The sequence below is a fragment of the Pleurodeles waltl genome, chromosome 1_1 (assembly GCF_031143425.1).
Source record: "Pleurodeles waltl isolate 20211129_DDA chromosome 1_1, aPleWal1.hap1.20221129, whole genome shotgun sequence".
Taxonomy (NCBI): domain Eukaryota; kingdom Metazoa; phylum Chordata; class Amphibia; order Caudata; family Salamandridae; genus Pleurodeles; species Pleurodeles waltl.
Genome location: NC_090436.1, coordinates 438735938 through 438761055, shown reverse-complemented (window position 1 = coordinate 438761055; position 25118 = coordinate 438735938). Strand labels below are relative to the sequence as shown.

General features: G+C 44.6%; 1 protein-coding gene across 1 annotated transcript in view; it reads left to right on the top strand.

The window, feature by feature from the left end:
- Positions 1-25118, top strand: part of GTF2H2C (GTF2H2 family member C) — a 229619-nt gene that overhangs the window by 121186 nt on the left and 83315 nt on the right. Inside the window, exon 10 of the mRNA XM_069224368.1 lies at positions 16683-16770. Coding sequence (XP_069080469.1) covers positions 16683-16770 — 88 coding nt within the window. The remainder of the gene's footprint in view (positions 1-16682; positions 16771-25118) is intronic.

The following is a 25118-nucleotide window of genomic DNA, read 5'->3' as shown; positions in this document are numbered from 1 at the left end:
CGAGAAACCACGACGCCGAAAATAAAGAAGGTTGCCTCGGAGCCCAAAAAGGCGACCGAAAAGATTTCGATTCCGAAACATCCAGCATCGGAACCGAAAACAGGTTCCTACACAGAGGAACAGGGATTGTCCTCCCAGATGCAAGGACATAAGTTCGGAGAGGAACTTCAATCTGTTGAGCCAGACTCAAAGAAGGCTCCACATTCAAAAAGACACAGGGAAGATAAGCACTCTTCCCCCAATTAAGATGAAAAGAAGACTTGCCTTTCAAGAAAAGGACAAGCAGCCACAGGCAAAGGTGGCAAGACAAACAACTCCACCACCATCAATGCATACATCACCGGTAGCCACTCCACCACTGATGCAATCTCCGACTCATACTGCAATGAGTCAAGATGATCCTGATGCATGGGACCTTTATGATGCTCCTGTATCAGATAACAGCCCAGACTGTTACCCTACAAGGCCGTCGCCACCTGAAGACAGTACATCCTACACGCAGGTGGTCTCAAGGGCAGCTGCGTTTCATAACGTCACCTTGCATTCAGAACCAATTGAGGATGACTTTTCATTTAATACACTCTCCTCCACTCCTAGCCAATACCAAAGCTTACCTATGCTCCCAGGAATGCTAAAACATTCAAAACAAATATTTCAGGAGCCTGTTAAATGCAGAGCCATTACTCCAAGGGTTGAAAAAAAGTATAAGCCACCACCAACAGACCCTGTCTATATTACGCAGCAATTAACACCAGATTCTGTGGTTGTTGGGGCAGCTCGCAAGAGAGCAAACTCTCATACCTCGGGAGATGCACCACCTCCAGACAAGGAGAGTCGCAAATTCGACGCTGCAGGTAAGAGTTGCAGCACAAGCAGCAAACCAATGGCGTATTGCCAATTCACAAGCACTTTTGGCAAGATACGATAGAGCTCATTGGGACGAAATGCAGCATTTCATAGAACACTTACCCAAAGAGTTCCAAAAAAGGGCACAATAAGTGGTAGAAGAAGGACAAAGTATCTCCAATAATCAGATACGGTCATCAATGGACGCAGCAGATACAGCTGCAAGGACAGTAAATACTGCAATGACAATAAGGAGACACGCATGGTTGCGTACGTCCGGATTCAAGCCGGAAATACAACAAGCCGTGCTGAATATGCCCTTTAATGAACAGCAGTTGTTTGGGCCGGAAGTCGACACTGCTATTGAAAAACTCAAAAAAGATACTGATACCGCAAAAGCCATGGGCGCACTCTACTCCCCACAAAGCAGAGGCACATTTCGCAAAACACCATTTAGGGGAGGGTTTCGAGGTCAACCTACAGAGGCCACAACCTCACAAGCAAGGCCCACTTATCAAAGCCAATACCAGCGGGGAAGTTTTCGGGGGCAATATAGAGGGGCACAATTCCCAAAAAATAGAGGGAAGTTCCAAAGCCCCAAAACCCCTCAAAACAAACAGTGACTTCCAAGTCACACATCCCCAACACATAACACCTGTGGGGGGGAGACTAAGACAATTTTACAAACATTGGGAGGAGATAACAACAGACACTTGGGTACTGGCAATTATCCAGCATGGTTATTGCATAGAATTTCTCAGATTCCCTCCAAACGTGCCACCGAAAACACACAATATGTCAAAACAACATATAGATCTTCTAGGACTAGAAGTTCAGGCATTACTACTAAAAGAAGCAATAGAATTAGTACCAGAACACCAGAAAGGAACAGGAGTTTACTCTCTGTACTTTCTCAAACCCAAAAAAGACAAGACTCTGAGACCTATATTAGATCTCCGAACATTAAATACCTACATCAAATCAGATCACTTTCACATGGTGACATTACAAGACGTAATCCCACTACTCAAACAACAAGACTACATGACAACACTAGACCTAAAGGATGCATATTTCCATATACCGATATATCCTTCACACAGAAAGTACTTAAGGTTTGTGTTCCAAGGAACACATTACCAATTCAAGGTGTTGCCATTCGGAATAACAACTGCGCGAAGAGCTTTTACAAAGTGCCTAGCAGTTGTAGCTGCACATATCAGAAGGCAGCAAATACATGTGTTCCCGTACCTAGACGATTGGTTAATCAAAACCAACACTCTAGAAAGGTGTTCACAACACACAAAGTATGTCATAGAAACCCTACACAAACTAGGTTTCTCAATCAACTACACAAAGTCACACCTTCTGCCGTGTCAAACACAGCAATACTTAGGGGCGACAATCAACACAACAAAAGGGATTGCCACTCCGAAGTCCACAAAGGGTTCAGGCATTTCACAATGTAATACAGGCCATGTATCCAAATCAAAAAATACAAGTCAAAAAGTGATGAAACTCCTAGGCATGATGTCTTCATGCACAGCCATTGTCCCAAACGCAAGGTTGCACATGCGGCCCTTACAACAGTGCCTAGCATCACAGTGGTCACAGGCACAGGGTCAAATTCTAGATCTGGTGTTGGTAGACCGCCAAACATACACCTCGCTTCAATGGTGGAACAGTATACATTTAAACCAAGGGTGGCCTTTCCAAGACCCAGTGCCACAATACGTAATAACAACAGATGCCTCCATGATAGGGTGGGGAGCACACCTCAATCAATACAGCATCCAAGGACAATGGGACACTCACCAAAAAACAGTTTCACATAAATCACTTAGAACTATTGGCAGTATTTCTAGCGCTGAAAGCATTTCAACCCATAATAAGCTACAAACACATTCTTGTCAAAACAGACAACATGACAACGATGTATTACCTAAACAAACAGGGAGACACACACTCAACACAGTTGTGTCTCCTGGCACAGAAAATATGGCATTGGGCGATTCACAACCACATTCGCTAATAGCACAATTCATTCCAGGAATTCAGAACCAGCTAACGGACAATCTTTCTCGGGATCACCAACAGATCCACGAATGGGAGATTCGCCCCCAAATACTGAATACTTACTTCCAGAGTTGGGGAACGCCACAAATAGATCTATTTGCAACAAAGGAAAACGCAAAATGCCAAAACTTCGCATCCAGGTACCCACAAGATCAGTCTCAGGGCAATGCGTTATGGATGAGTTGGTCGGATATTTGCTTACGCTTTTCCCCCTCTCCCACTCCTTCCATATCTAGTAAACAAGCTGAGTCAAAACAAACTCAAACTCATACTAATAGCACCGACATGGGCAAGGCAACCTTGGTACACAACACTACTAGACCTCTCAGTAGTACCTCATGTCAAACTACCAAACAGACCAGATCTGTTAACGCAACACAAACAACAGATCAGACACCCAAATCAAGCATCGCTGAATCTAGCAATCTGGCTCCTGAAGTCCTAGAGTTCGGACATTTAGACCTTACACAGGAATGTATGGAGGTCATAAAACAAGCTAGGAAACCTACCACTAGACATTGCTATGCAAATAAGTGGAAAAGATTTGTCTATTACTGCCACAATAATCAAATTCAACCCTTACACGCATCTGCCAAAGACATCGTAGGATACTTACTACATTTGCAAAAATCAAAGCTAGCTTTTTCATCCATTAAAATACATCTTACAGCAATTTCAGCTTACCTGCAAATTACGCACTCAACTTCTCTATTTAGAATACCAGTCATAAAAGCATTTATGGAAGATCTAAAGAGAATTATACCACCAAGAACACCACCAGTTCCTTCGTGGAACCTCAACATTGTCTTAACACGACTCATGGGTCCACCTTTTGAGTCCATGCACTCTTGTGAAATGCAATACTTAACATGGAAAGTTGCATTTTTAATTGCCATCACATCTTTAAGAAGAGTAAGTGAGATTCAAGCATTTACCATACAAGAACCATTTATTCAGATACACAAGCATAAGGTAGTTCTACGAACAAATCCTAAATTTTTACCAAAAGTCATATCACCGTTCCACTTGAATCAAACAGTAGAATTACCAGTGTTCTTCCCACAGCCAGACTCTGTAGCTGAAAGAGCACTACATACATTGGACATCAAAAGAGCGTTAATGTACTACATTGACAGAACAAAACTAATTCGCAAAACAAAACAATTATTTATTGCTTTCCAAAAACCTCATGCAGGAAATCCAATTTCTAAGCAAGGCATTGCTAGATGGATAGTTAAGTGCATTCAAACCTGTTATCTTAAAGCTAAAAGAGAACTGCCTATTACACCAAAGGCACACTCAACTAGAAAGAAAGGTGCTACCATGGCCTTTCTAGGAAATATTCCAATGACAGAAATATGTAAGGCAGCTACATGGTCTACGCCTCATACATTTACCAAACACTACTGTGTAGACGTGCTAACAACACAGCAAGCCACAGTAGGCCAAGCAGTACTACGAACACTGTTTCAGACAACTTCAACTCCTACAGGCTGAACCACCGCTTTTGGGGAGATAACTGCTTACTAGTCTATGCACAGCATGTGTATCTGCAGCTACACATGCCACCGAACGGAAAATGTCACTTACCCAGTGTACATCTGTTCGTGGCATTAGTCGCTGCAGATTCACATGCGCCCACCCGCCTCCCCGGGAGCCTGTAGCCGTTTAGAAGTTGATCTTGAACATTTGTATATTTGTAAATATATATATTACTTTAAACTACATTATGTACATACGTATTCACTCCATTGCATGGGCACTATTACTAGCATATACAACTCCTACCTCACCCTCTGCGGGGGAAAACAATCTAAGATGGAGTCGACGCCCATGCGCAATGGAGTCGAAATGGGAGGAGTCCCTCGATCTCGTGACTCGAAAAGACTTCTTCGAAGAAAAACAACTTGTAACACTCCGAGCCCAACACCAGATGGCGGGATGTGCACAGCATGTGAATCTGCAGCGACTAATGCCACGAACAGATGTACACTGGGTAAGTGACATTTTCCATATATATATATATATATATATATATATATATATATATATATATGTTCGATGGCATGTGTAGCTGCAGATACACATGCTTTGCACATCCCGCCATCTAGTGTTGGGCTCGGAGTGTTACAAGTTGTTTTCTTCGAAGAAGTCGTTTCGAGTCACAAGATCGAGGGACTCCTCCCATTTCGGCTCCATTGCGCATGGGCGTCGACTCCACCTTAGATTGTTTTTTTTCCGCCATCGGGTTCGGACGTGTTCCTTTTCGCTCCGTGTTTCGGGTCGGAAAGTTAGTTAGAATCTCGGAAAAATCATCGGTATTGTTTGCGTTCGGTATCGGGTTAGTTACAACAGATCGACACCGACTTTTGAAGAGCTCCGGTGGCCCTTCGGGGTTTTTTCGATCCACCGTCGGGGCCTGGTCGGCCCGGCCACGTGTCTCTCCAAGGCTGATGGAACGGACCCCATTCCGCTTCTGCCCAAAATGTCACAACAAGTATCCGTATACAGATCAGCATCTGATCTATAACTTGTGTTTGTCTCCAGAGCACAAGGAAGATACTTGTGAAGCCTGTTGAGTGTTTAAGTCGAGGAAGACATTAAGAGACCGAAGAGCGAGAAGACTGCAGATGGCGTCGGCACCGACAGGACAAGGGCGTTTCGAGGAGGAAGAAGAAACCTTCTCCATTCAGGAGTCGGACTCAGACGACCTTGACCCCGAAGAAACGCCGAAAACCGTGAGTAAGACGTCGAAACATAAAACTAATGAGAAGACCACAAAAGCCCAGGGGACGCCACGGCCAACAGGCCATGGCTTAACCCGAAAAATAGGTGACCGATCATCGGCACCGAAAAAGGGCACGCTTGTGTCGAAGTCATCCGACTCCGGTCGAGATACCGGCACACAGCAATCTCGGGCCCGAGACAGCGGCTCCGAGCAAGTTCGGCACCGAGACAGTGGCACCGAAATGAGTCTGCACCGAGACACCACGACGCCGAAAATAAAGAAGGTTTCGTCGGAGCCCAAAAAGGCGACCGAAAAGGTTTCGATTCCGAAACATCCAGCCTCGGAACCGAAAACAGGTTCCTACACAGAGGAACAGGGATTGTCCTCCCAAATGCAAGGGCATAAGTTCGGACAAGACCTTGAATCAATGGAGCCAGACTACACTCAAAGGAGGCTCCACATTCAAAAGGACACAGGGAAGATAAGCACTCTTCCCCCAATTAAAATGAAAAGAAGACTTGCCTTTCAAGAAAAGGACAAGCAGCCACAGGCAAAGATGGCAAGACAAACAACTCCGCCACCATCTCCACCACCATCAATACCACCATCAATGCACACATCACCGGTAGCCACTCCACCACTGATGCAATCCCCGACTCATACTGCAATGAGTCAAGATGATCCCGACGCATAGGACCTTTATGATGCTCCGGTATCAGATAACAGCCCAGACTGTTACCCTGCGAGGCCGTCGCCACCTGAAGACAGTACATCCTACACGCAGGTGGTCTCAAGGGCAGCCGCTTTTCATAACGTCACCCTGCATTCAGAACCAATTGAGGATGACTTTTTGTTTAATACACTATCCTCCACTCATAGCCAATACCAAAGCTTACCTATGCTCCCTGGAATGCTAAAACACTCCAAACAAGTATTTCAGGATCCTGTGAAAGGCAGGGCCATAACTCCAAGGGTGGAGAAAAAGTACAAGCCACCGCCAACAGACCCTGTTTATATTACGCAGCAATTAACACCAGACTCTGTGGTTGTTGGTGCAGCTCGCAAGAGAGCAAACTCTCATACCTCTGGAGACGCTCCACCTCCAGACAAGGAAAGTCGCAAATTCAACGCTGCAGGGAAAAGGGTTGCAGCACAAGCAGCAAACCAATGGCGCATTGCCAACTCACAGGCACTTCTGGCAAGATACGATAGAGCTCATTGGGACGAAATGCAGCATTTCATAGAACACTTACCCAAAGAGTTCCAGAAAAGGGCACAACAAGTGGAGGAGGAAGGACAAAGTATCTCAAATAATCAGATACGGTCAGCAATGGATGCAGCAGATACAGCTGCAAGGACAGTAAATACTGCAGTAACAATAAGGAGACACGCATGGTTGCGTACGTCAGGATTCAAGCCGGAAATACAACAAGCCGTGCTGAATATGCCTTTTAATGAACAGCAGTTGTTTGGGCCGGAGGTGGACACTGCTATTGAGAAACTTAAAAAAGACACTGATACGGCAAAAGCCATGGGCGCACTCTACTCCCCACAGAGCAGAGGCACATTTTGCAAGAGACAATTTAGGGGGGCTTTCGAGGTCAACCTACAGAAACCACAACCTCGCAAGCAAGGCCCACTTATCAAAGCCAATATCAGCAGGGAAGTTTTCGGGGGCAATATAGAGGGGGACAATTCCAAAAGAATAGAGGGAAGTTCCAAAGCCCCAAAACTCCTCAAAACAAGCAGTGACTTCCAAGTCACACATCCCCAACACATAACACCTGTGGGGGGGAGACTAAGCAATTTTTACAAACATTGGGAGAAGATAACAACAGACACTTGGGTACTGGCAATTATCCAGCATGGTTATTGCATAGAATTTCTCAAATTCCCTCCAAACGTCCCACCGAAAACACACAATATGTCAAAACAACACATGGATCTTCTAGGACTAGAGGTCCAGGCATTGCTACAGAAAGGAGCAATAGAATTAGTACCAATCAAACAGAAAGGAACAGGAGTTTACTCTTTGTACTTTCTCATACCCAAAAAGGACAAAACACTAAGACCTATATTAGATCTAAGAACATTAAATACCTACATCAAATCAGACCACTTTCACATGGTGACATTACAAGACGTAATCCCACTGCTCAAACAACAAGACTTCATGACAACACTAGACCTCAAGGATGCATATTTCCATATACCAATACATCCTTCACACAAAGAAAGTACCTAAGATTTGTATTCCAAAGGGTACACTACCAATTCAAAGTGTTGCCATTCGGAATAACTACTGCGCCAAGAGTCTTTACAAAATGCCTGGCCGTAGTAGCTGCGCATATCAGAAGGCAGCAAATACATGTGTTCCCGTATCTAGACGATTGGTTAATCAAAACCAACACACTAAAACGGTGTCAACAACACACAAAGTACGTCCTAGAAACCCTACACAAACTAGGTTTCTCAATCAACTACACAAAGTCACACCTTCAGCCGTGTCAAACACAGCAATACTTAGGGGCAACAATCGACACAGCAAGAGCGATTGCCACACCAAGTCCACAGAGAGTACGAGCATTTCACAATGTAATAAAGGACATATATCCAAACCAAAGGATACAAGTCAAAATAGTAATGAAACTACTAGGCATGATGTCATCATGCATAGCTATTTTCCCAAACACAAGATTGCACATGCGGCCCTTACAACAGTGCCTAGCATCACAATGGTCACAGGCACAGGGTCAATTTCTAGATCTAGTGTTGATAGACCGCCAAACATACACCTCGCTTCAATGGTGGAACAATATAAATTTAAACCAAGGGCGGCCTTTTCAAGACCCAGTGCCTCAATCCGTAATAACTACAGATGCCTCCACGATAGGGTGGGGAGCACACCTCAATCAACACAGCATTCAGGGACAATGGAACACTCAGCAAAAACAGTTTCACATAAATCACCTAGAACTATTGGCAGTATTTCTAGCGTTAAAAGCTTTTCAACCAATAATAAGCCACAAACACATTCTTGTCAAAACAGACAACATGACAACGATGTATTACCTAAACAAACAGGGAGGAACACACTCAACACAGTTGTGTCTCCTGACACAGAAAATATGTCATTGGGCGATACACAACCACATTCGCCTATTACCACAGTTTATTCCAGGAATTCAGAATCAATTAGCAGACAATCTCTCTCGGGATCACCAACAAATCCACGAATGGGAGATTCACCCACAAGTACTACATACGTACTTCCAAAATTGGGGGACACCACAAATAGACCTATTTGCAACAAAAGAAAACGCAAAATGCCAAAGCTTCGCATCCAGGTACCTACAAGATCAGTCTCTGGGCAATGCATTATGGATGAGTTGGTCAGGGATATTTGCATACGCTTTTCCCCTTCTCCCACTCCTTCCATATCTAGTAAACAAGTTGAGTCAAAACAAACTCAAACTCATACTCATAGCACCAACTTGGGCAAGACAACCTTGGTACACAACACTACTAGACCTCTCAGTAGTACCTCATGTCAAACTACCAAACAGACCAGATCTGTTAACTCAACACAATCAGCAGATCAGACACCCCAATCCAGCATCGCTGAATCTAGCAATTTGGCTCCTGAGGTCTTAGAGTTTGGACACTTAGACCTTACACAAGAATGTATGGAAGTCATAAAACAAGCTAGGAAACCAACCACTAGACATTGCTATGCAAATAAGTGGAAAAGGTTAGTTTATTATTGCCATAATAATCAAATTCAACCTTTACATGCATCTGCTAAAGACATCATAAGCTACTTGCTACATTTGCAAAAGTCAAAACTAGCTTTTTCATCCATTAAGATACATCTTACCGCAATTTCAGCTTACCTGCAAATTACCCACTCAACTTCATTGTTTAGGATACCAGTCATTAAAGCCTTTATGGAAGGCCTAAAAAGAATTATGCCACCAGTTCCTTCATGGAACCTCAACATTGTCTTAACACGTCTCATGGGGCACCTTTTGAGCCCATGCACTTATGTGAAATGCAATATTTAACATGGAAAGTTGCATTTCTAATTGCCATCACATCTCTAAGAAGAGTAAGTGAAATCCAAGCATTTACCATACAAGAACCATTTATTCAAATACACAAGCATAAAGTAGTTCTTCGAACAAATCCAAAATTCTTACCAAAAGTCATATCACCGTTCCACTTGAATCAAACAGTAGAACTACCAGTGTTCTTCCCACAACCAGATTCTGTAGCTGAGAGAGCACTACATACGTTAGACATCAAAAGAGCGTTAATGTACTACATTGACAGAACCAAACAAATTCGGAAAACAAAACAATTATTTGTTGCTTTCCAAAAACCTCATTCAGGAAATCCAATTTCCAAACAATGCATTGCTAGATGGATAGTTAAATGCATTCAAACCTGTTATCTCAAAGCAAAGAGACAACTGCCTATTACACCAAAGGCACACTCAGCTAGAAAGAAGGGTGCTAGCATGGCCTTTCTAGGAAACATTCCAATGACTGAGATATGTAAGGCAGCCACATGGTCTACGCCTCATACGTTTACCAAACACTATTGCGTGGATGTGTTAACAGCACAACAAGCCACAGTAGGCCAGGCAGTACTATGAACTTTGTTTCAAACAACTTCAACTCCTACAGGCTGAACCACCGCTTTTGGGGAGATAACTGCTTACTAGTCCATGCAAAGCATGTGTATCTGCAGCTACACATGCCATCGAACGGAAAATGTCACTTACCCAGTGTACATCTGTTCGTGGCATGAGACGCTGCAGATTCACATGCGCCCACCGGCCTCCCTGGGAGCCTGTAGCCGTTTCGAAGTTGATCTTGAACATTTGTAAATTTGTAAATATATCACCTTAAACTACATTATGTACATACATGTTTACTCCATTGCATGGGCACTATTACTGTAATACACAACTCCTACCTCACCCTCTGCGGGGAAAACAATCTAAGATGGAGTCGACGCCCATGCGCAATGGAGCTGAAATGGGAGGAGTCCCTCGATCTCGTGACTCGAAAAGACTTCTTCGAAGAAAACAACTTGTAACACTCCGAGCCCAACACTAGATGGCGGGATGTGCAAAGCATGTGAATCTGTAGCGTCTCATGCCACGAACAGATGTACACTGGGTAAGTGACATTATATATATATATATATATATATATATATATATATATATATATATATATATATATATATTAAACACCATAAAAGGATTGTGCACCATGAATAACACAATATGGATTCAGGAAACAAATCACATAACTTGTCAACTCGAATATTACATAATAAATATCTTAGAATAGTGGCATACAATAAACAACATGAAATAAACTTGAGAAAATTGTTTGTCTTGACGATTCGAGTGTCATCATGTAAAATACCAAGAAATGGTAACACGCAATGAATATCAAAGTCAAATCATCATTAATCGAATCGCGCGTCTTGCCGATTCGTAAAACACGATGTAAATGTCAAGAAATAACAGCTCACAATAAATAACAAGATCTAAGTACAATGAAACGAATCACGCTTTTTTTGCCGATTCTTAAGCCACCATGTAAATGTCAAGAAATGGTAGCGCGCAATGAACAACAAAGTTAAATCCTCATGAAACGAGTTGCGCGTCCTGTCAATTCGTAAAACATCATGTAAATGTCAAGAAATAATGGACTACAATGTTTAAACACCATAAAACGAATCGCGGGTCTTGCCGATTCTTAAGCCACCATGCCAATGTCAAGAAATGGTAGCACGCAATGAATAACAAAGTCAAACCTTTATGAAACTAATTGCGCGTCTTGCCTATGTGTAAACTACCATATAAATGTCAAGAAATGGTAGCGCGCAAGTAATCTGTTACTCATTTAAGAATTAAACCAAGAATATGAAAATTCTCAATAATGGTGTCAGGACAGTCCAACCACCGTCTTACCGCCTGGAACAATGATCACCAATGAAGGATGAAGGGCAGAAGACTGGAAAATCCAAATAGGCCGCTGGAACAGGAGCTCAGGAAGAAGCTGCTGCTCTGCACCGGGACCTCTGAATAGTGAGCACTGGGAGTTGGGCTGGCTCTCTTTTATAGAGGCTTGGCCCAACCCAGAACCACGCCCAGGCATGTTGCAGGGAAAGTCTCTGGAAGGCCCTGGAAAGGGGCCACACCCTAACACACTCTGAAAACCTGCAGCAATACATTGCAAAGGAACAGTATTTATAAGCATATTAAAAATAAGTTTTCAGGATTAAACTCTGCAATGCAAAAGGTTAAACCACAACATATCAGCACAATGCATAAATTACTTTGTTTTGAGTGCTGGGTTTTTGCATTTTTGTCGCCAATAGAGCGCATACTGCTCTGGTGTTGACAGTTTTCAGGGAGCACCTGTAAGGTGTTGCACTCTGGGTGCTGATATTAATAAATCCATCCATGGAATCAGTGAGGGTTTATTAATTCAAGATGTTTGATACCACACTTTATTTTCAGTGAAGCCCTCATGTAGCTGGGAATTCGTATTGACCAGTGTCCAGCACATATATTTAAAATGGCTTCCCTGTTCCCTCACTATGTCTGGGAATTGACAAAGACATAGCAGTGGGCCTATCTGCTCTTGCAGATATGTCCCCAGATGTAATATAATGCACCCTGCCTTAGGGCTGTAAGGCCTGATGTAGGGGCAACTTAAATATATTGCATGCAGCGTTAGCGGATCTGGCACCCAGGCTATGTGCCATGTCTTTTTATCACTTTTAGTTGCACTAGGACATGCAGCCTGCAATGGCAGTCTGCATGAGCTAAGTGAAGTATCCCTGAGGGTGGCACAGTACATGCTGCAGTCCTTGGGAACCCTTTTTGGTACCCCTGTTTTAGGTACCTGGGGTACCATTTACCTGGGTGCCAAAGGTATTGCCAGTGGGGAAATAATTGTACAGTTTTAGGGAAGGAAATCTGACACTGGTGACCTGGATAGCAGGAACCAAGTGCACTTTCAGTCGAAATTGTATCAATTAACAGGCAAAAAGTGGGAGTGACCAGGTAAAAAATGGGCATTTTCCTACAAAGGCAGATGGGCTCTGTGCATTCCCTCTAGACAGTCACACAAAAAGGGAGCTGAGGTGTGATATTTGCATCCTGATGACCCACCACCAGGCTGTTGGGTCTTCCTGGGCTAGATGGGAGGGAGGAGATACACCTACTCCTGAATAGTGCTGGCCCTCTCCTCAGACAAACAGCTGCATACCCCCTGTAGAGTTTCTGAGCCAGAAAAGGAAGGGAGAGGACTTTTCAATCTTCTGAGGCCTCTTTTGAAGTCTTCCTCCCTTCAAAGACACTTTTGGGTATAAGTACTGGACCCCAAAACCCAACAAATTAGTTCATTTTTGTATCCTGATGAGACTCTGCCTAGAAGAGGAGCTGAGTTGCCAGGAGGGACTGCCACTTTGCTCTTTTGCTGTGAGGGGTTGACCTGCTGCTTGCTGGGCTATCAGGAGGGACTACACCCTCTTCATCCAAAGTAACTTCAAGGGCTTGTTGGCTTGCCCCCTGTTTCTGGAAGTCTCGGGCATCAAAGACTTCCCCATACCTGCACTGCCGTGGGACTCTGAGTCTGGCACTTACAAACTGACCAGATTCTGCCTGCCTTATTTGAGGGACTGAGCGCTCTACCTCATCCAAAAACCAGGGCTTTATCTACAAGAGGTAGGCGCGTCAACCTGTGTAAATCAACGCATTGAGGTCTCCGACCTGTGATCCCCGGATGACAGAGACTTTGCTGCAAGGACCTGTATTCCGAGGGAATACTAGAGAAGCACCTTCTTCATAGTTGTGCGCCGAGCGACTGCACCGCACCCTGGCCTGACACGTTGCCAGGGTAACGCAGAGTACAGCAGCAACATCACCGAGCTGCTCTCAGCCCACGTCGCGTGGCTGGATTGCTGACGTCGTCACACCAGGCGCTCCATCCCTAGAGATCAGCGATGCCAGAGGCTCGCCCCGCCCCCGCTGCCTCGTTGAAAGTTACTGTTGCCTAAGAACTGGCCTCGTGGCGCGTGCCAGTTGTGTTGAACTTTCCACAAATCGCGGCATCAAACTCATACTAACCTGCTACAAAGCACCACTTGCCTATTGCACTACTTCTGAAAAGCATTATCAGGTCCAGAGTGGGTTCATAAAGCACCTGTTTAACAAGCGTGCGAGCCCCCCTGAAAGAGTAATTATCTGCATACTTGGAATGCCTATATCTTGACTTCTGCTTATAGGATTTTTGGTGTTTTGGTCTTGTTTTGAACAATATTATAGATTTTTCTAAATTGCCGTGGAGTCCTTTTTGTGGTGTCTTTCACTGTGTTACTGTACTCAAATGTTGCACAAATACTTAACACATTGCCTCCTAGGTTTGGCTTGACTGCTCTGTGCCAAGCCGCCAGAAGGTGGGCACAGGCTAACTCAGTGTGTATCTGACTTAATCTGACTAGGATTGTGATCCCTACTTGGACTGGGTGCATACCTCTGCCAACTAGAGACCGAATTTCTAATAAATGTTTTTCAGTGCTTGAAACATTTTTCACACATGCTCTTTGTGAGAGTGTCTTTTTGGTGAGAAAAGATTGTGAATGTCATATAGCCTACAGTGTCTGTGCTTGCATCTTCCAAAACACATCTTCATACACACAGCTGTATTATCAGCAGAGCCTCTGTCCCAAAACAGCTATTCTACCCAGGGCTAATAAACAAGACATCTATTTGTTTGTAATCCTTTGAGAGGGAGCAACGACTATGCTCTGCTCTCTCAGTTAAAAGTGTAATGTATCCATTAACTTCTGATCATTGTTTTTGTTCTACATATGCTGGCAGCTGCCCATTCAAGGTTGCTGTCCATCAGTATATTATAGTCACCTTCCAAGATGAAGTCAGTCAATAAAGAGATCGGCGTTCTCCACATGAAATACAGTTGGGAAACATGCAGGAATCAGCAAGAAATACTGATTTCCCACAACTTATTTCTCAAAAGTATCTACTGGGAACTAATTCCGACCCCTGGAGTTATTGATTCCTGGAGTATTGGAAATTCTGCTGGCAGAGGCATTGATAGATAATCGTAGTCCAAATGTGTCGATTTGTAGCCCTTTGTTGCATAGCTGACTTGCACGCATTATCTGTGTAAACCATGTGCATATTATGGTTGGACTGAGAAATGATCTTTTTCTATGGGAAATGGCCTTGGTGCAAGATCTATTTTAAAATATGTATATGTATTGTCATTGACATATAACAGAGATGGAATCGAGCTCTATACTGTTTGTAAAGTATTTTTCTTATATTGTATTTTCAAAATTATTTATGCCATAGAAATGCTTAGGTTGTGAATCCATGGAGTAAAATCATACAATGCATTGTTACTTTGACATTTGAGGTTGTTCATCAGTTTTAAATGTAATGGTTACCCGCTCCTTTGTGTGGATGATCTTCCTAATTGTGTAATCTTAGACTGAGCTGCAGATTGTATATCTCTCTAGGCTCCATGTTTTTCCCCTTTTGCTGCTTTGTACCACCCTTACATACCTAGACCCTGCTAGGTGAAACCATTATCTTACAAGTGCAAGCTCACAATTATATCGGTCTCTTGTGCTCATAGTGCCCAGAAGGTTAGCTTGAAAAGGAAAATCCATTTCTTGCATGGCCTTATTTTTTAATTAAATTGTTACTAAAGAGTGCAGTTTAAGCTGTTCTGTGATGCCTGAGGAAAGATAACCTCGAAAGAGTGTTCATCTGAAGTAGTAGTATTCCAATATTCTAATCTTTTGATTTTGCTTAATTCATTCACGTTGTCTATTTGCATCTCTTCCTATGTTATATTTTCCAACACTTCATTAAAAGCCACTTTCATGGCTCATGCTTGTGTGTCTTCTTTCAGGTTGCTGACACGCATATTCTTTGTTTGGGACCTCTGCTCCAAGTCTGACAGTTTGAGCAGCAGTAATCTTGGTTTTCCAAAAGTTCCTATCTCTCTGTGTTCTGTTTTGTGGTTAACTCTTCTGCTCACCATTCATAGGATAAAACTTGTTCACCTAGCGATGCAACTTTTCTTTTCAGTACAGCGATAGAGTCCTTACCTGAACAGATGCATTTCTGAATCAAAATAATTTTGCATCTTTTAAGTAGTGACACTTGAAGGAATGAAGACATGCTGCACCACTGTCTGCCGTCTCGGTTTGTGATACCTTCTCCATACACTCTTTCACCAACATTTGCCCAGGAACAGGATTCAATATCATGAATTTAATTCTAGTTTTCTATCTTTATGTTCAACTTGTTATGCCAGATACCATCTTTGGGTGCGGCCTTAGACCTTCCCCTCAAGATAGTGCCCTGTGGGGGTACTATAATAAGTATTTTGACGCTTGGTAACGTACTCTCAAACCAAAAGTAAAGCTCTGAGTCTGATCCAAGTTCCAAGTAGCACTAGGTATGGTGCATCACTTTTGCACTGCTCACTCTTTTGTATGTGAATTGCCTCTACATTATCTACCCGATCCAGGAGAAACGTGATTTGCAATTTAATTCTTGCCTTCTAGTGCACACTGCTAAACATTTGATTTGCATAAGTCTTATTTCTTTGGGTGTTAACATTCTACATTAAGGATATTCTTAAGTATTTTGTGTTGAAATTAACTTGGATATATGGTAACCATGTTGAATTGATGTTGGCTATGTTTATCTTAATGAAATGTGTTCCACCCACTGTAGCTGTTAGTCTCATTTTTAAACATACTATGTAAGTCAATTCTATTCAATCATCCATTTTGCTGTGTACACCAGTGCATGTATATTTACGGCTGATGTAAATGTAGCCCTTTGACTTGTTTGAAAAAACCCTTTCAGCTGAGAATATTTTGGCCTTTGTTTTTTGCTTTTAAATCTCCCGTGCCTGGCTAGTAATGTGATTTTTGTTTTTCTTCCTTTCCATATACAAAGAGTCTAAACGTTGCTAAAATAAGAGTGTCCGTCATCGGTTTGTCAGCTGAAGTTCGGGTCTGCACTGTGCTCACACGTGAGACTGGCGGTGGGTACTTATAAATGCCCTTTTACAACCAACTTGCAGTGAAGGAGCAGGTTGTGTTATATTGTTGGAACTATGAAATCCCTTGTATGTTTTGTAGTTTTGTTAAAAGTAAAAATGTCCTGCTCTTTACACACTGGTTTGTGGTAATATAAAGGAGTGGCTCCTGGCAGTGGCACCTAGAACCTTCTTACAAGTGGGAACTTTAGATGGGGCTTTTAGTTTTCCCAAAATGCCAAAGTAGAAACCTTGGAGGTGTCTAGCCAATGTGGAGATGCATTCTGGTAAGCCTGCATGTGCCACATTTTAGAAAGGCCACTCCAGATGCACCAATTGTGGGGAGTGGCCAGACTCCCAGACGATTGGTCATGGTGCCCCTCTGCTTCATCAACGTGAATAAATATATTTCACAGCATACATCTGCATATATACTTGACACCAAGACTTTAGGAGCAACTTCTTCCCAGCAGTAGCACTATTTGGCAATACTTGAGATTGTTCTGCCTTAAGCCTTCACCTGGAGATTCCACAGTACTTGCCAGGCCAGAGTAGATTGTGAAGTTAACATGTAGTGCCTCCTCCCTGTGACAACCCATTTTACCAAATTGGAGAGTACATTTCTGAAAAATGTTTAGTTTTTCATAAAAATGGCCCTAGGTGGAGAATACAGTTAGCCAAAGCTGTCTATCTTAACTATCCTAGCTATCTACATTGTTTATCTAGTTGGCTTATCTATCTAATTTATCATTTAAGTGATACAACACTCCACAAGAAACGCTGTTTTAACATTCCTAATTACATTATCTCTCCATGATCAATGCACACATAGTGCACACATAGCTGCAAAGAAAATATATTGGATAGTCACTTTGATAATAGATAAATTTGGTGCAAGTTGATCAAGGGGGTCAGAGTTAAAAAGAGGCATCCTACAAAAATGTAGTAGAGTTTCTCCAGTGGACAACTTGTGTGTGTTCCACAAAGTGTTGGCGACAGGAGCAACTGAGTTCATGTTTCATACTGGCTCTACTGACATTTTCAAGACTTTGCAGCATATAATTCATGTCAGACCCTTAATGCGAGAGCTCATCAACCAGACCAAGGCCCTTTTTCTGAATAGAGAACCGTCTGTAGGATTCATTGGTGGCAGCAGTCAAGAAAAGATTCCCTGCCATGCCCTCTGCTCCAGTTCAGCCAGCTAAACAAAACCACAAGATGGCTGCAGCTGTCCAGAGAATATGCAGAACATCAGGTGCGACCCTCGAAGCAGCAAGATCAATAGCGCTACTAGTAATCATGAATTGGTTTGCTTTAAAAAAACAGCGAAGTCAGATATGATTTCTTCAAAGTAGTTAATGAAGACAAAATTGCATCCAGCTAAATCAGCAATGCGTATTTCAATGTAACAGAATTTTCAGCCTGTAATTATTTCTAATGCTAACATATGTGTAGATCTTCACGGCGCCTCCTTCCAGGATTAAAATTGAATTCCAATTTTAAGCTTTCCTTCTCATTGTTATCCGTTTGGTTCACAAGACAACTACAATATACATACAATTAAGGTGCAGGCAGAGGGCTTAGAAAGAAAGAAAGAGATTACTCCAGATTGCAATGCACACACTTGGAAATGAGGTACAACTGACAGGTTTATTACTCTACTACCAGCCCGCACAGCAACAGCAAACACAGCTTTTAAAACAAAGGCTTGATTTCCACAAGAGAAGACCTTCAAGAGGAAGTTAGCAACAACCAAAAGTGACAGCTTGAAAAGACCCTCAAACCTCCAAGCAATGACTTCACAACTTCGATCCTCATAGTATCCAGTTCAGCATAGAGGCCCATAAGTGGACAACTGAAAGAGTTGCAAAACATTACACATGACAAATGGGTGCTCTTTTTAGACAGAAGAGACAACACATTTGTGAACAAATATATAATGTGGTACAGAACCAAATATTACTCATATCCAACAAGGAGATTGCAGTCAATCAAGGATTTGTAGTGCTCGGCTAATCACCCATATGGTCTCAAGGTGCTATATGTGGCATGCTACTCAGTTGAAGAGCCAGGTCTTGAAGTCCTTCCTGAATTGCTTCAAAGATGCAGTCTGCCTGAGCTTGAGCGGTAGCGCGTTCCATGGCTGGGCTGTAAGGTAGGAGAAGGATCTTCCCCCTGCTGTACTTTTCCAGACCTTGGGGAAGACTGCAAGGGCACGCTGGGAGAAATGGAGATGTCTGTTCGGTACATAGAAGGTGTGGCGGAGTTGAGGTATGCCAGTCCTACGTTGTGCAGTGCCTTGTAGGTGTGGATAAGGAGTTTGTATGTGATGCGCTTGTTGACTAAGAGCCAGTGTAGGTCTCTGAGGCGGGAGGGGATGTTGCTGTGTCGGGGGATGTTCAGGATGAATCTGGCTGCGCAGTCTGGACTCTTTGTAGTCTTGATTGAAGTTTCTTGTTGATGCCAGCATAGAGTGCGTTGCCGTAGTCCAGTTTGCTAGTGATGAGTGCATCCGTGACTGTCTTCCGCGTTTTAGGGGGAATCCACTTGAAAATCTTCCACGGGAACTCGGAGGGTGTGAATGCATGACGGACAGACAGCGTTTACTTGGCGGGTCATTGATAGAGAGGAGTCCAGGATGATGCCCAGGTTATGCGCATTGTCTGTGGGGGGTGGGGGCGTTACCCAGAGTGGTGGGCCACCAGGAGTCGTTTCAGGCAGAAGGAGTGGAGCCGATCACAAGGATCTCTGTCTTGTCCGAGTTGAGCTTGAGGTAGCAGGCCTCCATCCAGGCTGAGACTGCTCTCATCCCGTTGTGGAATTTCCTCTTGGCTTGAGCAGAGTCCTCGGACTGACAGGGAGAGGATCAGTTGGGTGTCGTCGGCATAGGAGACTGTTTTGGCCGTGCTGTTTGGTGATCTTGGTAAGTGGGAAATGTAGATGTTGAAAAACTTTGGGCTGAGTGAAGATCCTTGCGTTACTCCCCAGCAAGTGTGTAGAAAGCTGGCTCTGTATTTACTATATCAAAATGAGATACAGAGTGCACAGAGTGCAGGGGTTCCTCAGAGGCTTAACAGAGGTAGTAGATAATACTAATGGTCTCTTTTGTGGTAGTGTGGTCGAGCAGTTACGCTTATCAGAGGGTAGTGCAAAGCATTTGTTGTACACACACAGACAATAGAAGAAGCACACACTCATTGATTTGATTACAGACCAATTGTTTTTATATAGCAAAATATATTTTCTTAATTTATTTTTAGAAACGCACGATTCAAGTTGCAGGTAAGTACTTCAATAGTTTCATATTAACACATGTATCAATAACACTTTGAAATTGATAAGTTACACAGTTTTTGAAATATTGGCAATTATCTGTTTTAAAAGTTGACACTGCAATTTTCAGAAACAATTCCGGTGGACGGTGGGGATAGAAAAGTTAGATCGTTTTACAGGTAAGTACAACAGTTAGAGTTCCAGTCTCCGGGGTTTAGGAAGTCCACAGGTCGGGGTTCAAGTTAACCCCAAACAACCACCACCAGCAACACGGGACTGGCCAGATGCAGAGGTCAACGTGTAGGCAAAATTAACGTGGGCTTCTATATAGACTGGGGGCGCTCCGTTTTAGATCTGCAGGCAGGTAATTACCCGCGTGTTCAATGGGCAGACCTGGTGGGGTTTAGAGGAGCACTGGGGGGGGCACAAGTAGGCACCAAACATACACCCTCAGCAGCGCTGAGGTGGCTGGGTGCAGGGTGCAAACAAGATGTCGGGTCTCCAATAATTCTCTATGAGGGGACCCGGGGGGTCCCTCAGAGGCTGCAGGCGAGGTCCAGGAGGTTGTCTCAGCCAACCCACAGGCTGAACAGGGAGGAGGGCTGCCTGCTGAACGTTGCTGCACCTGAAGTCGGGTTCTCCAAGGCCTGGGGGTTGCGGGTGCAATGTGTCTTTAGATGTTGGATATCTGCGTCCGGGGCTTTCGCGGTTAGGGGGTTCCTCTGGATTCCCTCAGCAGGTGTTGTCTTGGAGGGGTGGAGAGGTCAATCCAGGGTGGTCACTTGCTCAGAATCGCCTGGGGATCCTCTTTAGCTGGTTGGGCCACATGGACACAGGCCGTGGGCATCGGGTGCAGAGTGGTCGGGACTCAAGCATTCGGAGTGGGGTTGGAGTCCTTGGTTGTTGTGTCTTCTTTGGACAGGGCTGCTGTCCACAGGAGTTCTTGGTCCTTTTGGATGCAAGGCAGTTGTCTGGAGCTTGGCAGAGGTCGCTAGTCCCGCTGGATGTGTCGCTGTGCATGTGCAGGTTCTTTAAAGCAGGAGACAGGCCGGTAGGGCTGGGGCCAAGTCAGTTGTCATCTTCCTTCTTCTCTACTGGGGGTTTCAGCTATGCAGTCCTTCTTCTTCTTGTCAGGTCGCCATGAATCTGGTGAGTTGAGATCGGGGAAACCCTTAAATATAAGAATTAGGGGACATTTCAGTGGTCAGAGGACAGTAGCCAATGGCTACGGTTGCTGAGGGTGGCTACACCCTTCCTGTGCCCACTCCCTTTGGGGAGAGGGGCACATTCCTAGCCCTATTGGTCCCTGTCCTCCAAATCAAGATGGAGGATTCTGCAGGGAGGCGGTCACCTCATCTCTCGACACCTTAGGGGTGGTCCAAGCTGGGGTGGTCACTCCTCCATGTGTTCCTAATTTTCCCTCTGGACTTGCCACCAAAAGTGGGGTATTGTTGAGGGGGCGTGCTACTCCACTACCTGGAGTGCCCTGGGGCACTGTAACACGAGGCTTGAGCCTTTGAGGCTCACCGCCAGGTGTTACAGTTCCTGCAGGGGGGAGGTGTGAAGCACCTCCACCCAGGATAGACTTTGTTTCTGGCCACAGAGAGCACAAAGGCTCTCACCCCATGTGGTCAGAAACTTGTCTGAAAGTGGCAGGCTGGCACAAACCGGTCAGTCCTGCACCAGCAGTTTGGCTAACATACAGGGGGCATCTCCACAATGCCCTCTGGGTGCATTTTTCAATAAATCTCTGGCATTAGTGTGGGTTTATTGTGCTGAGAGGTTTGATACCAAACTTCCCAGTATTCAGTGAAGCCATTATAGAGCTGTGGAGTTCGTAATGACAAACTCTCGGACTATATACTCAGTATGGCTACACTGCACTTACAATGTCTAAGAATGGACTTAGACTCCGTAGGGGCATATTGCTCATGCAGCTATGCCCTCACCTGTGGCATAGTGCACCCTACCTTAGGGCTGTAAGGCCCGCTAGAGGGGTGACTTACCTATGCCATAGGCAGTGGTCTGTGGGACTTAACTGTGTGCCATGGGTGTGCCAATTGTGAAAACAAAGGTACAGATTTTGGAAAAGAACACTGGTGTTGGGGCCTGGTTAGCAGGACCCCAGCACTCTTTCAATCAAAGTTGGCATCAGCATAAGGCAAAAAATGTGGGGGGGGGAGGGTAACCATGCCAACAGTGGCACTTTCCTACAAAGTGTCTTTAGGTTCTGACGTGAACGGCTGTAGTCTGACACTCTGTGTTCCTCCAGTGAGGAAGTATCTGATCTAATCCAGGGCTTTGTCTCAGATGCTGGCATCATGCAGCATGTCGCAGAGGGTGGAGTTGTAGACGGTGTCAAATGCAACGGAGAGGTCGCGGAGGATGAAAGCCTTGGATGGGAAAGGGAGCAGAGAGATGGCTCTCTAGTTCTTCAGCTCCCTAGGGTTGGAGGTGGGTTTCTTGAGTATCGGGCTGATTTCGGCAGGCTTCCAGTCTGAGGGGAATATGGCGGTATCGAAGGATTGGTTGATGGTTCGGCAGAGCTCAAGTGCTATGGTGGCAATGCCCAGGTTGAGGATGTGATGAGAGCATGGATCCGAGGGTGCGCCCAAGTGTATGGAGTTCATCAGTCTTTGGGTGTCCTATATGTAGTGGGGGGTCAAGGAGTTCAGCATCTGGTGAGCTGCTAGGTCCGTGGTGGTGAGCGGTGCTGGTGGGTTTCGTTCCTGAAGCCTTCGTAGATGTCCTGGATCTTACGGTGAAAGAAGGTGGTAAGGTCGTTGCAGAGGTCTTGGGAGGGAGGGATGGATGAGGTGTCTGTTCCGGGGGTTTGTGAACTCTGACCATGGCGAAGAGCTCTTTGCTATTGTGAGAGCTGGTGTTGAGGCATGCTTGAAAGGCGGCTTTTTGAGTGGCTCTGATGTTTTGGTAGTGCATTGTGACTGCTGTGCGTTCTTCGGTTGATTAGCTGATCCTCCATTCACATTCCAGTCGTCTGCAGGAGTGCTTGGATTCTTGTAGGTCTGTCGTAAACCACTTGAGTGTTTTGATCTGTTGATTCCCTGCTGTTTTCCTTAGAGGGGTTACGTTGTCAGTGCAGTTTGATAGCCAGCAGTGTAGGTTGCTTGTGGTTTCATTTGCGTCTGCTGCTTCTGTGACTTTGCCCGTGTCTGTTGGGGGGGGTGAGGGGTGTAGTGGCATGCGGTGTTCTTTGTGTAGGTAAAGTGGATGCACTTGTGGTCGATCCAATGGTGTTCAGAGGTGTGGGAGAGGGTGATGTTGTCCCCTGCTGAGAAAACGGGGTTGAGAATGTGTCCAGGCTCTGTGGGTGGGGATTGCATGTATTCAGGAGATCTTCAGGATGCATACTTTCATGTATCGGTCAGCAAGAACCACAAATTTGTGAAACCAAAAGAACATTTTCAATTAAAATTCTCCTATTAGGTCTGAGGTTGTCCCCAAGAGTGTTCTCAAAATATATCACCTCGGGAAATAGGGAATATATATGCATATCCGATTGGTAAAATTTGGCTCCTGATAGCAGTACACTAAATAAAGTGCTTTAACGTTTTCAAAAGGTTGCAGTAATGAACAAGTTGGAACGTCATGTAAATTATAAAAACTGCAGTTCAACTCCACCTGATAGGTTACAGCATTTGGTCCTTTGCCCTTTTCTAGCCTGTTTTCCAGCCAAAGTGAATCCTTCAGCAGAAAAAGTAGAACCTGGTCAACACCAGATATTACTCAGTGTGTCCGATATCATTTCTCAGCACAATGATGTGCACATCCATAGTGCCCCATGCCAGACTACACAGGAGACATTCAGCAGTTAGGAAAAAAATAAGCAATTTTGTTTTTAATTCTAAAGTGTGATGGAAATAAAGGTTTAAGTAATAGAATCAAAACAAATCAAGACACTTTACTTGGCGATGCACAAATTACAAACATTCACTAAACCCCATTTCTATACATTATAATTTGTGTGCAATCTAGTTTTGGCAGTAAAACTGTATGACTGTGCAAATATAGGGGGTCATTCTAAGTCTGGCGGGCGGCAGAGGCCGCCCGCCAGACTTCCCCCCCCCTCCAAAATACCGCTCCGCGGTCGCAAGACCGCTGAGGGTATTTTGGCTTTTGCACTGGGCTGGCGGGCGACCGTCAAAATGCCGCCCGCCAGCCCAGTGCAAAAACCCTTCCCACTAGGACGCCGGCTCAGAATTGAGCCGGCGGAGTGGGAAGGTGCGACGGGTGCAGTGGCACCCGTCGCGTATTTCAGTGTCTGCAATGCAGACACTGAAATACAAAGTGGGGCCCTCTTACGGGGGCCCCTGCAGTGTCCATGCCATTGGCATGGGCACTGCAGGGGCCCCCAGGGGCCCCACGACAACCCATACCGCCATCCTGTTCCCGGCGGGAGAACCGCCAGGAACAGGATGGCGGTATGGGCTGTCAGAATCCCCCATGGCGGCGCAGCAAGCTGCGCCGCCATGGGGGATTCCCAGGGCAGCGGAAAACCGGCGGGAGACCGCCGGTTTTCCTCTTCTGACCGCGGCTGAACCGCCGCGGTCAGAATGCCCTGCGGGGCACCGCCAGCCTGTTGGCGGTGCTCCCGCCGACCCTGGCCCCGGCGGTAAGGAACCGCCGGGGTCAGAATCACCCCCATAGTGTTCATTGCATTGGAAATGATGCTTTCTGTAAATGACGATGAACTACTACACAATGTGTTATTTATATTAAGGAATATCCCGCCTCATTTCCATTAAAGCGAAGTGGGTTGCAAAGATTTGCCTTTCTAAAAATTGAAATGTGGTTCTAAAAAGCTTGGAAAGCAGTGTTGTAGGAGATGTAATATATCCTTCTACAAATCAGTGCATGCTTTCTTTGAGTTTAAAGACTTCTGCTTGACACGCAAGACGTTGCAGTACTCCTTTACCATTCAATATCTAGCAGTTTTAATTTTTATAAAGCACAGCTAGCAACTATTACAGAATATTTAAACTTACCTTCTCCAACATACATTTTCAGAATATTGGTGATTAAAGATCTTTTTGAGAGCTTTGACAAAGTATTCTAGCCAG